Here is a 13,757-nt window from a genome sequence, read left to right as displayed (position 1 = left end):
CAGCCCGGCCCGCTCCCCGGGGTCTCCTCCCTCTGCTGGCTCTCTCCACTTGGCTCCATGCCAGGGCAAGTTCCACGCTCTGAAGATGAAGAAAAACAAGTTGTTTTAACATTCGAGACACTTGGTACCGGAGGGCAGAGAGCGGACATGGGAATCGCGTGCGACACAACATGCTGCCACCCTCCGCGGGGGGACACTCCCTCCCCCGCTGCCCACGGCACCTCCACCCGCGGGGCAACGCAGGACTCAAATGTCCCCCTTCGGGGCCTTGTCCATGTTGCGCGCACCCACCCGCACTGTGGACCACGAGGCGTGTTTGTCATTCCCACTTGACTTTCCTTGGTGTTGATGACTGACCCATGACTTCATTAAAAAAAAAATCTCTCCTTATGTCTCTCAGCTCTGACCCATGTACAACCATGGCGACAGGGCGTCTCCCAGTTTCCAAGCCGCCTCCTGAGCGCTGACCTGGGCTGCGCCCAGGAGTGCCACGCAGGTGCCCTGACCTCCCCCTGGTCCTGGGAATCCCCGAGGCTCCATGTTGGACACCTTGGTTTCTGGATCCCAGGTCTCCTCTTCGGTTATTCTCTCTTGGGGAACATTTCCTAGGAAAAGGTGGGTGGCCGGTAACCTTTTTAGGATTCCTCACATCTGAAAGCCTTTATTCCTTGGCCCCTAAAACATGGGTCACGTTTCCTTGGTCAGACATTTCCCTCCGATTCTGAAGGAAGGCACTGCTGCGCTGTGTCTGCCTCCCAGAAGGAATGTCCTTTCTTCACCATCTGAATACCAACCCCTTTCACCTACAATGTAGGTCCTACATGTTCTTCCTGGAGGATTTAGGTTCTTTTTCTTTCCATCTGGTTGTCCTGAAACTTCATAAAGTTTTTTGTTCTTTGTGTTGGGTACTTGGTGGGACTTTCTTTTTAATTTTTATTTATTTACTTTTAAATATATATGTTGATTTCAAAGAAGAAAGGTGGGAGAGAGAGAGAGAAACATCAATGAGAATCAAGGATCGGCTGACTCCTCCACGCCCCCTAATGGGGATCGAGCTCACAACTCGGGCATGTGCCCTGGACCAGAATCGAACCCGGGATCTTTTGGTCCGCAGGCTGATGCTCTATCCACTGAGCCTCACGGGCTAGGGCATTGGTAGGACTTTCGATCAGAAACTCACAACCTCAATTCTGGGAAATGTCCTTGCATTATTTCTTTGATGGCTGTCCCTGCCCCTTCCGTTCTCCCTTTAGAATGCCCGCAGTAGGATCTTGGGCCCCATGGACTGATCACCTCAACCTTTTCTGTCATCTCTTTGATTTTGGATCAGCTTTTTGGGGCACTGCCTCAATTTCACCCTTTAATTCTTCTAATTAATTTTTGATATTGGCTATTGGCTATCATACTTCTAAATTTCTATAGATGTTTAATTCTCTGAATGCTTCTTAAAAAAAACCCCCAGCATCTTCCCCTAGCCAGTTTTGCTCAGTGGATAGAGCATCGGCCTGCAGACTGAAGGGTCCTGGGTTCTATTCTGGTCAAGGGCACATGCCCGGGGTGTGGGCTTGATACCCAGTATGGGGCGTGCAGGAGGCAGCCGATCGATGATTCTCTCTCATTATTGATGTTTCTCTCTGTCCCTCCCTCCCTCTCTGAAGTCAATAAAAATTAAAACAACAACAACAACAAAACAGCATCCTGCCTGGCCGGGTGGCTCAGTTGGTTGAGCATCGTCCTGTGCACCAAAAGGTCACCAGTGGGATTCCAGGTCAGGGCACATGCCCGGCTTGTGGGCTTGGTTCCCAGTAGGGGGCGTGCAGGAGGCAGCTGATGGATGTTTCGCTATCTCTCCCTCTCCCTTCCTCTCTCTCTAAAATAAATAAAAATATTAAAAAAATAAAATTTTCTTTTTGCTTTCATTTATACAATATTTCCTCTAATCTTTGTGATAATATTCATTTTTAAAAAGTTTTCGTCTGTTCTCTACATTTTGTTTCCTCTGAGTTTCTCTTGGCTTGTCTGACTTTGTCTCCATCTTTTCTATTTGAGGTTTTCTTAAATGAGACAACAAGAGCCCCGTGGTTCAAGGCGAGCCTTCCCCAGGAGTCGGCCTCAATGTGGGGCAAAGTGGGGGGGCCATTCATTGGGAGGCCCTTACCGTGATTTCTGGAGGTTTTATCTCCTAGACTAGTAGCTCATTTCCCAGAGAGGGAAAAAAGAGATTTAGCTGCCACACGTTTAAATGCGAAACGCAGAAAGTAGGCTAAAGGTCTCACCACTCAGTCTATAAGATTTTCATTAAATCCTCATTTTCTACATAATAGCCCTTCCTGGAGCTGCGCCTGACCCCTGAGCCCACAGCTCCTCTGTCATGTTCTCCAACAAGTAGCCCTGCAGCCTCCGCTTAGCAGAGGGAACACAAAGGTCTCAGCGCTTCTTGACTCGCCTTTCAGCCCAACCTCCTGTTTTTAGTCCAACCCTATGTCCTTGACTTTATTTTTTATGTATTTTTATTAATCTCAGAGAAGGGAGAGGGAGAGAGACAGAGAAACATCAATGAGAGAGAATCCTTGATTGGCTGCCTCCTGCACATCCTCTACTGGGGATTGAGCCCACAACCCGGGCATGTGCCCTTGGCCAGAATCGAACCTGGGGCCCTTCAGTCCCTAGGCCGGCGCTCTATCCACTGAGCCAGACTCTAGGGCCTTATATCCTGGTCTTCAGAGGTACCCTCAGTGCTTCCAATCCTAACCTTTCCAGACAGGAACCAGCATTTTCTCTGTAGACACAGCTTTCTCTGGTGCTTAGCCAGCTGCCACCCATCCATCTACTCTCCAGCTCCCAGTTTTCCTGGATGTCACATCTGCTGCTATGTCCTTGCCAGTTTGTCCTGCGGTTTCTCTTTTAAGAATCCCTGTCTGATGTTTTAATGGTGTTCCAGGAAAAGGGGGGGGGGGGGGACAACGTGTTTGATCCACATGTTTGACCCAAAATATTTTCTGTAAGTATGTTAAAATATAAAACTTATTCTTGTTAATGCTTCTGTTAACATTAACATGAATTTCTGTTAATTGGCACTTCTGAACCCAAAAATCTAGTGAGTTCAGTTTGCTACCCCCACTCCATTGCACTAACTTCACATTCACTAAAAACCAAACACACAAAAAGCCTACTCTGATGAATAAAAATGGAGTAAGAGCTGAGTGCACAGCAGATACTTCATAAACAATGAGTTAAAGAGATAGCTCTAAAATGAGAAGTCAGACTTAACCTAAGTTCCTACACATGCTCTGTACATGCCTTTAAGTTATTCTTTCATAGCCTATTCCCCCATGTTCTCTTTAGGGACCTCCCCCCTCCAAATATTTCATGGTATGGGACCTAAAGCATTTATGAATTAACACTTATGTCTTATACTTTCTGAAGATCTCATTAATTAACATGCATGAACATTTGAGTGGTATCAGGCTTGAAAAAGAGAATTTTCACAGTAAATATTTTAGAGTAAAACACATACTTAAACTAAGTCGGAAATGTTGATAATAGTATAAATTAGTATATCTTCTACAGAAGTTAATTAAAAATTAAAAATGTATATGCCCAGTCATCAGGGGAAAGCAAGTGAAAACCACAATGACATAATTTCATATCTGCTAAAATGACTGCAATATAAAAGACTGACAACATTCAATGTCAGCAAGGATGTGCAGCAGCTGAAATTCTCATATAATGCGTGGTGGGTACAAAATGGCACAACCGCACTAAGACACTGCCTGGCAATTTCTTATAAAGTTACACAGGCACCTTCCCGGTGACCCAGCAATTTCAGCCTCAGTTATTTACCTAGAGAAAAAAAGCATACATCCACAGAGTGACATCCTAGCAGTTTTATTCATAACATCCCCAGACTAGAAAGAATCCAAATGTCTATCAACAAGTGAATGGATAAACAAATTGTGGTATAGTAAAAAAAGAAAAAAATGCTGCCCAGCAACGAAAATGAACTAATGATGCATACAATAATATGGGTGACTATCCAAAACATACGCTGAGCAATCCTATTTATATGACATTCCAAAACAGGGAAAACTCATCTATGACAGAAAAGTACAGGCTGCCTGGCACTGGAGGTGGGAGGGACTGGCTATAGAGGGGAAACATGTATGTTCTTATCGTCCCTGGGGTAGTGGTCACATGAGTGCACACATTTGTCAAAACTCATCAAATTACACACTTAAAACAGGTACATTTACTGCATGGAAAATGTATGTCAATAAAGTTGATTAAAAAAATGGGAAGGGAATGATAAATGTAAAGTTCAGGATTTCTCCAAATCCTCAGGGTTGACAATAATTTAGTCCTTAATTGGGTATTAGGTTCATAGGCCTTCACTTTGTTATCATTTCTTATAATGTAGGTAACATTATTTCTACATATAAAATATGACTAAAAATCAATAAAAACGTAAGTTAATAAAAATGATGGACCACAGGGTCAGAAAACTGTTTTGGCTTTGGGTTCTAATTAGTTCTGTTCTTGCATAAGTCACTTCACTTCCTCGAATTTCTTCAAATGATTCAGCAGACCTTATATTGATTGTTAAGAGGAACAGATGAAATAATATACATAAAAGTATTTTGAAAATATAAAATACTATGCAAATTACTTGAAGACTTTACTAATGGGAGATTAATTAGAAAAGTGGCAATGAGTGATACGTAGAGAACACTGACAGAACACTGCTATCAGGGGGTAGTGACAGCATGTGGAGGAGGAAGAGAACTATGAGAGCAGTGAGAACACGCTGACTTCTTACTGTGGCCCTGGTACTGTTCTAAACTCTTAACCCTACGTTAGTCAACATAAAAGGGAAGAGAAACCGCCTGAAGAAACAGTCTTTAACCACCGCACAAAAAAACCCAGCAAGTTACCTATTACAGAAGAAGGAATGCAGAGAGAAAGAAAAGGAAAGAGGAAAGTCTAGATTGTATAACATGTCTTTCATTATTAGCAACGAGGAATATGAAGTAAAACAAGAATAATGTATTATATTCAAATAACTTAAAGTAGTATTTTCTCATTTCTTTTTCTCATATTCTTACATTTCTTTGTATTTATTCACAGAATAACCAAACGGAGGAGACTAATTCTGGGAGATTTGACATTTCTCTTTAAAAGACGTTGTTTCATCAGACTTGGCCAGATTCCTTTCTCCGGATTTAGCCCACACCCTCCCCCCAGGATGGTCACTAGTGAGATGTCTGCACCGTGGAGTCTCTGTAACCCAGGCACTGACTTGGCAGAGCACGCTGCCCTTTAGTGAGAAACCAGAGGATGCAGGTCCTAGGCGTGAGTCAAAGGATCAAGCAAGTGCCTTCCACGTGGTGTCTCAGCTTCCCATCGGGAACACATCTCACAGCTGAGGCCAAGCTGTAAGTGCTCGGCTAGTGCTGGGCATGCAACCAGTCCCCAGTGCCACACTTAGTCACTCAGCCGTGAGAGCACTCCCATGTGCGCCACGCGGAGACACAGCCACGCCCAACCAGGTGGCCATGTTGCGACTTCCTCCCTCTCTGAGATTTTTATGAGGCTCATTTTACTCTGGTTTCCAATATAAAAATAGAACAGAAGAGACGGGAAGAACAGAATATAGTAGGATTGACCTAAGGCACTATCTTTAATTTGCCTCATAAAAATAACGGAGATAAAGTGAGATGTAGGGGACGAAAAAGGACTTTATAAAAAGAAAAAGGAGAATTGAATTGCAGGCAGCATCATTATCATTTTATCTCTCAGGCAACTCAGTCCAAACACCTGATGCTGCTGTTTAATATCAGGGCTCACACTGAAACCGGTTTGGCTCAGTGGATAGAGCATCGGCCTGTGGACTGAGGGGTCCCAGGTTCGATTCCGGTCAAGGGCATGTACCTGGGTTGCGGGCACATCCCCAGTGGGAGGTGTGCAGGAGGCAGCTGATCGATGTTTCTCTCTCATCGATGTTTCTAACTCTCTATCTCTCTCCCTTTCTGTAAAAAATCAATAAAATATATTTTTAAAAAAATATCAGGGCTCAGGAAAGTAAGTCCCAGGGACATAAATTCGTACTAAAAATCATACATCAGGAAAAATAAACACCCTAAAATGCATTCATTTATCTTTATTTCCTAAAGTTTTTATGATGAACATACATTACTAATGTAAAAAACAGTCTCTAAAAATCTTTAACTTTTGACATAAGTCACAAAGTGATACAAAATATATCACAAATGCTTTTGAAATATATATGCAAGTTAAAGTACACCATGTTAGTCAACGTCAAAGGGAAGGGAATCCATGCTATGGGTAAGTTATCAATAACTTTTAAATAGTTAGATATACAGAACAAATTTTTGGTTAAGTCTATGTAATAACTGCTGGTTTTTAAACAGAAAAGAATGTCTGAACACACCCAAACCAATTCTATTTCAGAGCATTTTTGTACAATCTTGTCATACTGTGTTAGATACAGACAGCCATGTGCTGAAAACATGGAAATAACTATGTTTTTATAAGAATTTCGATTTTATAATTTCTACTACTAGATATCTAAAAAATAGACTTACATAATATAAAAAAAATCTCACTTTGCTATTTGTCTAGGAAAAGTATGTGCAAAAAAAAAAAAAAGTCAACACAGCCCTAACCGGTTTGGCTCAGTGGATAGAGCTTCAGTGGACTCAAGGGTCCCGGGTTCGATTCCGGTCAAGGGCATGTACCTTGGTTGTGGGCACGTCCCCAGTGGGGAGTGTGCAGGAGGCAGCTGATCGATGTTTCTCTCTCATCGATGTTTCTAACTCTTTATCCCTTTCCCTTCCTCTCTGTAAAAAATCAATAAAATATATTTTTTAAAAAAGTCAACACAGCATTTCAGATGTAACAGCAATTCGGAAGCGGCACCTGTAAAACACTGTTAGGGGCAGCGGCTCTGGGTCCTCTCCCTTCAACACGTACCCGGCTCCTCGGCTGCAGCTCCGCTTCCCTGGGGACCCTCCGACACCGCTGACTGCGCAAAGCTCTCCCTCCCCAGGGCCGTCTCCGCAGCTGCTGTCTACAGTGAGACACAGAACAAAACAAAAAGACACAGTTGGGGAAACGATCGCAGTAACATGGAAAGGTGAAAGACACTTATTTTCTATAAGAGTTCATACTATAGACGCATGACACAACATTTTCCCTCTAAATACTTCCAAAGAAACAATCCCTTACCTTAGATTTGGATAAAAGAGGACTGTAGGGAAAGAAGAGAGAAAAGAAAGAGTTAAAAAAAATGACAGCGGTAATATGCTTCCAAACAAATGTCACTGAAATGCTGTAAAAAAGTGACAGCTCCTCAGGGTTCTGACATTAGCACCAGACATTCCCACTGCGGACAGCAGCGCTGGCTCTCACAGCGCAGAGGCGGCGACAGCCTGTTCATCTCCTCCAAGGCTAATTACTCCTGAAGCCTCCCAAATAAACTACAAATGCTGAGATGCAGGAAAAAAACTAGTTCCATGCGAAGGACAGGGAAAGTGTCTGTACTGAATATTTCGAAACAAATCTCCTATTTGCTTTTAAAAATTCCATTAATTTAAAACTCTGGGAAGTTGAAAGGTAACATATTTAACAGGCTAAGAAATTAGGTTATAGTGCAAAATCCCATAATATTTGGTTTCAAAGGTTCAAAATGACCAACACAAGAAAACTGTCACCGTGAGAGTTGAATAAGTTATCACTTCTGAATCTAGACTCATTCTGCACCAGTTTAATCATGACCATGCCCCTCAGCTTTTGAATTCTAAGTCTTAAAATACGAATTAAAAACATATTTAAGTGCTTTATTATTACTGTAATTTAGCTTTAAAGATCCAATTCTTCGATAAAAATCAAGCAATTAAAAATTATCTGGTAAGTGTAATTTCCCTTCTGCATTATTTTGCTTAAATATTGTATTGTATTTGTTTCCATTAACAGACTACTCTTTAAAAAATATGTTTTTTACTATAATTTACAAATATTGGCCAACAGTCCTAATACACAATTTTTCCATCTGAATTGCCTAATCTCTTAACCAATAAGAGATAAAAAGTAGAAGTTATATTTAAAAATTTCTAGTTAAAAAAAGGGGGACACATGTAATACTTTCAACAACAAAAATTCCTAATTAAAAAGTACTTTGAACCTCTGTAAAGTTGACCTTTCACTGAGCTTGGTGTAAGAAACAGATAAAAGCTGAGAAAGAAACCTAATCATTTTATTTTACCCAGTTTAAATTCTCCAGTTGAAAGCATTAACAAAACAAATACAGAAATGGATCTTGTATTTCAAATATTCAATGCTACAATGGTTCTTCAATATTCCAATCCAAGCTCATTCTAACCAAACACTGAAATACTTACTCTTGATGTGTTGCGCAAAATTTGGTAAGCCGTTCAAAATCTTCACCATTAAATCCCTTTTCTGAATTCCTTGGAGACGTGGCTGCACGTGGCTGTACAGTTTTCCATTTTGTTTCTAAATTTAAAATATTTGTTAGTCACTGACTATTACAAATCATATTTAGGAGGGAACATAGTTAACTGGCACACTTATAAAGATTAGCATGCAAAATTATCTTCTCCAAAAACCCATAAGTTAATATCGTTAGAAACAGCTAAGTGATTACTTTTCAATGTAAGTAAATAGTATCTCAGACTAAATTAGCCAGTAGGACATACAAAGGGATCAGAAGAAATGCAAATAGTGGCAGGAGTTCCCTCCGTGGCATTGATATGAAGAACAAAATACAAAGAGAGATTTTCTCACAATGACATTGTTTGTGGTGAAATGCTACTTTCTCTGCAACAGCAACATGAGTGTAGAAACATATCTTTACTGATTTACAAAACCCAGTCAAATGTGTTAACTTCGTAGATAGCAACTTGTTAAATTGCTGATAATTCCACATTCTGCTATGTACTCACCCCATTGTTCTTGAATAGCAGAAAGATTGGCAAGCAATCGCTCATGATACAGTCGTTCAAGCTGAATGAATTTCATTGCTTTCTCATCTGAAGAGAAAACTTGAGGAAAATAGAAATCCAGGCTATTTACATGTAGCCACATAGTTGAAGAATAATGTCCTATATAAAGTGTGAAACTTGAAGCTTATCGAAAAAAATAAGAGGACTCTAAATATTTTTTAGTTTAAACATAAGTAAGGTTTCTTGGTTTTGAAGTAGGTACATTTTAATGCAGCATATTATGCAATAGCTACTTGGGCTCCATTCTATCAGCAAACAGTAGAAACTAAAAGAAAATGTTAATGCTCAGGAATGCCTGTTTGCTAATCTATCGCTAGCCGTCAATTAAATTTAATTTAATTGGAAACGGGACTCCCACAGACTCCTGGAATCTGTTTCCCTCTTTCCTCTCCTTAAATTACTTTCTGTCGAGCAATTGCTACCCTCTCGCCTGTCAACCTGTTTCTGATTTCCCTCACCTTAACCCTTAACTTCTCACTGAATACTTTTCTCTCACAAAACCAAAGGGTTACCCGCTAAGCGAGGACAGAGCCAAACATATGAATCTTCCGTAAAAATTTAACTAACCTGCCACAGTAATTTTCATAATTATGTGAAATTCTGCAGATTTTCTGATAAACTTCTGCCATCTCCATCTGCATCACACATTTAGCATCATGTGAGGTCGTGGTGAGCTGCCCAACTGCCTGCCTTCCTTTGGGCCATGTCCTAGATGCTGAGCCAGGAGGAAGGACGAGGAACGCTCACTGTCTAGCTGTTTGTCCTTCTCAAGATCACTGAGAGGTCTGCTTCTTATTTGTAGCCTTAAAAATATGCCAGGGGTCATAAACTAGGCCAGGGAGAAGCTGGGACAAGTAAGTCAGCTTTCCTCTGCCCATGACTTACAGTCTACGGATTTTTTTTACTTAACTCAGTGGTTCTCAACCTTCTGGCCCTTTAAATACAGTTCCTCATGTTGTGACCCAACCATAATATTATTTTTGTTGCTACTTCATAACTGTAATGTTGCTACTGTTATGAATCGTAATGTAAATATCTGATATGCAGGATGGTCTTAGGCGACCCCTGTGAAAGAGTCGTTCGACCGCCAAAGGGGTCGCGACCCACAGGTTGAGAACCGCTGACTTAACTGAACATAATCTGAAAAATTTGCTGAAATACAGATTCATGGGTCTGATCGCCAGTTCTGATTCTAAGGCCCATGAACTTGCATTTCTAAGAAACTCCCAGAGATGTTGATGCTGGTCAGCCCTGCACTACACCATACTCTACTTTAGTTAAAAAAACATGCCCTGACCGGTTTGGCTCAGTGGATAGAGCGTCGGCCTGCGGACTGAAGGGTCCCAGATTCGATTCCGGTCAAGGGCATGTACCTGGGTTGCGGGCACATCCCCAGTAGGTGGCGTGCATGAGGCAGCTGATCGATGTTTCTCTCTCATCGATGTTTCTAACTCACTCTCTTTCCCCCCCCCTCCTTTTCTGAAAAAAAAAAAAAAAAAAAAAAATCAATAAAATATATTTTTTTAAAAAACAAACAAAAAAACCCAAGTGTTCTAGCTTCATTTCCGCCACAAGTGGATTTTCTACAGACTCTGTGATAAACTGTGACTGTCTGATAGTGTTACCAGCTGGCTTGGTAGCGTTCAGGGGCAACTACCTATCCCTCAATCCGCTCAGGGGTGTGGTGGAAGTCAACCAGGTTAGGAGGAAAAACTGCACGAATGGGGAAAACATGTTTCTGAGACAGCCTTTCCAGAGAGTACATACTGGGCCATCCCTCAAAAAGAAGAGTGGTTTTTAAAAAGGGAAATTGGAAAACTGAGGGAGGAATCTTTCCCATATAAAATTTAACATACAATCTCACTTGACAACGTTTATTATGAATGAAAAATGAAATCTTTCCTTTGCAGATGTGTGACAGTTGCGAGATTTACTATGTGCAATAGGCTTGCCAGGCTCTATTATATAAATACTAGTTGACTTGTAACTCTGCTTAATTCAAAAGGAAGAAAATCCAATGGATTTTAAAATTATATTTTTCAGCAATGTGCTTCTCCTCCTCCCCCCAACCCCCCAAAACAAACAAATACTTAGATTCTGGTAAAATTAGAACTGCCTGGCCAGTGTGATTGAGCGTCGGCCTATGAACCAGAAGGTCACGGTTCGATTCCCAATCAGGGCACATGCTCAGGTTGCGGGCTCGATCCCCAGTGTGAGGCATGTAGGAGGCAGCTGATCAAGGATTCTCTCTCATCCTTGATGTTTCTTTATCTCTTTTTCCTTCCTTTCTGAAATTAATAAAAAATATACTTAAAAAAATTAGGGCTCATTTATTGAGTTAGTCCTAGAGAATTTTCTGGAGTGATAGAGAGTCCCCACATCTTGCTTTCTGAGGTGATTACATGGGTGCATGCAACCATTAAAGCTTATTAAAAATAACATATCTATACATTTTCTTGTATGTAAAACTCAAGTTTTTAAAATGTACAGTTTTCTAAGAGTTCTATGAATTCCTTCCTGTAATTAAGAAAAGGATACAGTCCTCGTCCTGGAAATAGGACTCTGCTATCTGTTAAAAATAAAAAACAAGACATTAAGTTAATATTCGGATGAAATGACAAATTTGGAAGAAATCACAACCTTGAAATGCTGAAAGCCTTTAATAATATCAAACTAAGAGAACTATTTATCTACATTTACCAGTTCAGGAGAAATCTGACTGCAGGCACAGAACACACTGCTGAAGTCACTTACATCAAGCAAAGCAAACAGGACATTCTTTGGTCTTTATACAAACTCATTCTTCCTATTCTATTTCCAGCCAAAGCAAACTTCACTGATTCATTAGAGTTTACAAGTAAGAACTCTAAAGAATGAGGAAAATACTTCAGAGGCTTAAAAAGATATGACATGTGTAAAAGAATGACTTTGTTTACTGTCAATTAAAAAGTTGACATATGTCACATCACATGAGACCTCACAACCCCATTCCTTTCATTTCTGTTTCACAAACCACCTCAGGGGACACTCACGTTTGTTGTTCTGATTACAGAAAAGGCGGCCACGTGCTCGGAGTTGAGCAATGAGGCCTGGAAGCTACACAAAGTGCTGTACAGTGTAAAGGGCACTGGATGGAGTGTCCAGAGTGCCAGGGTCTGGTTCCTGGTGAGGCCTGTCAGTTACCATATTAATTCTAAGGCGCCTTTAAATTTAAACAGTCTTGGATTCTAAAAACTTAAATCTTTTATTTAGACCTTTATTTATAAATATAACCATAAAACAATATTTTTTGAGAAATACCTGCCTAAACTGCTGTCGTATTTGGGATGTTTCCTATAAGCACTTTACACTTCTAACACAATGTCTCATTGCAGCTGTACCTCCATGCTCCAGGTAGCTGCCAATGTCAACAGCAATAGGCTAGCTGTCAAGCCTATAAACCAACAGTGAAAAGGAGTGGTTTCTCCAAATCCCACAGTGGAAACACGGTGCTTTTAAAGGAAAATATTTACCTAACTTAAAATGTATTCTATACACATAACCCTCTCCCATAAGCAATAGAGAGTCACCTTTCTGTAAATATTTAGTTCAACCTGAAGTTTGATTCCATACTTATTTTCTACTCTTAGGACTTCACAAAGGAACAATTGATTTTCAAGATCCTGCATGTCTTTGATCAGCTCATTGTTCTAATAGTATGATATCACAGTGTTAGTTTGAACCATATCAAATTGTCAATATTCAACCATTTTTTTGCCTTCAAATGAGAATTCCATATACTGCAACCAAACGTTTAATAATCGGCTGCAGAGTGTTGGGGAGAGCCCTGATGGCAGTGTTTGCTCATTTTTGTGATGTCAATCCTGCCATCATGGCCGACTTCAAGCTGCCAACATGACGGATGTCACTGCATACGGTTCTCATGAGCTGGCGTGTTAACAGGTCTCGCACACCCTGCGTTACACCCAATAGAGATCAGTGACCACATTTCACCCACAAACTCCCAGTGAAAAATCTATGGCACGGCACAGATTTCCCTGCCATATGTGACACGAGACATGGTTGCCCATCAGGACTGCTGTCTGCTCTTCAGAGCGACTCTCCTGGCCTTTGTGCACGTGTGCATCATTGGCGTAGTTGTGTATAAATCGCTCTCGCTTAAGAAGTATTGATGGAACCCATACCAATCCTGACCCACATTTCCTGGCACTAGAGAAACATAGATTTCAGTTAGCTTTCAGATTTCTGGCAGTTTCAATACCACAAAAGCAACCACGAAGACAGACTCATGAAAACCCATGCCTCTAAAGCAAGAGGTATTTCTGGGTGAAAGGACGGCGTGAAAAACAAATACACAGGGTGCTTCCCCTATGAAAGCCTAGCCTGCCAAGCCCAGCAGGGCAAGAGAAGGTGTGATTTTTCTCTGAGGTCCCATGTGTCTAAATCGGGGAGAACTTGGGGGTCAGAGTAAATAACGTGACTGCATTGTAGTCCAGCTCTGTCATTACCAGCTGTGACCTTGGATACGTCATTTCATGTCTCAAATCTATACTAATAATAGAGGATTATGCAAATTGTCCAGTACACCATCACAGTAACAGTAATGACTGAACAGCAGGCTGTGTGGGGCGACCAGGCCAGCAGGGGGGTTAGTGAGGGACGACCAAACGACTGAACAGCAGGCTGTGTGGGGCGACCAGGGTGGTGGGGGCAGGT

The 13,757-nt window shown here is 41.2% G+C and overlaps 1 protein-coding gene across 1 annotated transcript in view; it reads right to left on the bottom strand.

The window, feature by feature from the left end:
* The window catches only part of CNST (consortin, connexin sorting protein), a 47,917-nt gene that overhangs the window by 15,944 nt on the left and 18,216 nt on the right, over positions 1 to 13,757 (bottom strand). Inside the window, exons 3-8 of the mRNA XM_014528245.1 lie at positions 11,580 to 11,610; positions 8,982 to 9,068; positions 8,418 to 8,532; positions 7,246 to 7,267; positions 6,991 to 7,087; positions 9 to 79 (exon numbers count right to left, since the gene is read on the bottom strand). Coding sequence (XP_014383731.1) covers positions 9 to 79; positions 6,991 to 7,087; positions 7,246 to 7,267; positions 8,418 to 8,532; positions 8,982 to 9,068; positions 11,580 to 11,610 — 423 coding nt within the window. The remainder of the gene's footprint in view (positions 1 to 8; positions 80 to 6,990; positions 7,088 to 7,245; positions 7,268 to 8,417; positions 8,533 to 8,981; positions 9,069 to 11,579; positions 11,611 to 13,757) is intronic.

The sequence above is a fragment of the Myotis brandtii genome, unplaced genomic scaffold (genome assembly GCF_000412655.1).
Source record: "Myotis brandtii unplaced genomic scaffold, ASM41265v1 scaffold627, whole genome shotgun sequence".
Lineage (NCBI taxonomy): Eukaryota > Metazoa > Chordata > Mammalia > Chiroptera > Vespertilionidae > Myotis > Myotis brandtii.
Note: the sequence above shows the minus strand (reverse complement) of the source record. Positions and strands in the feature narration are given on the sequence as shown.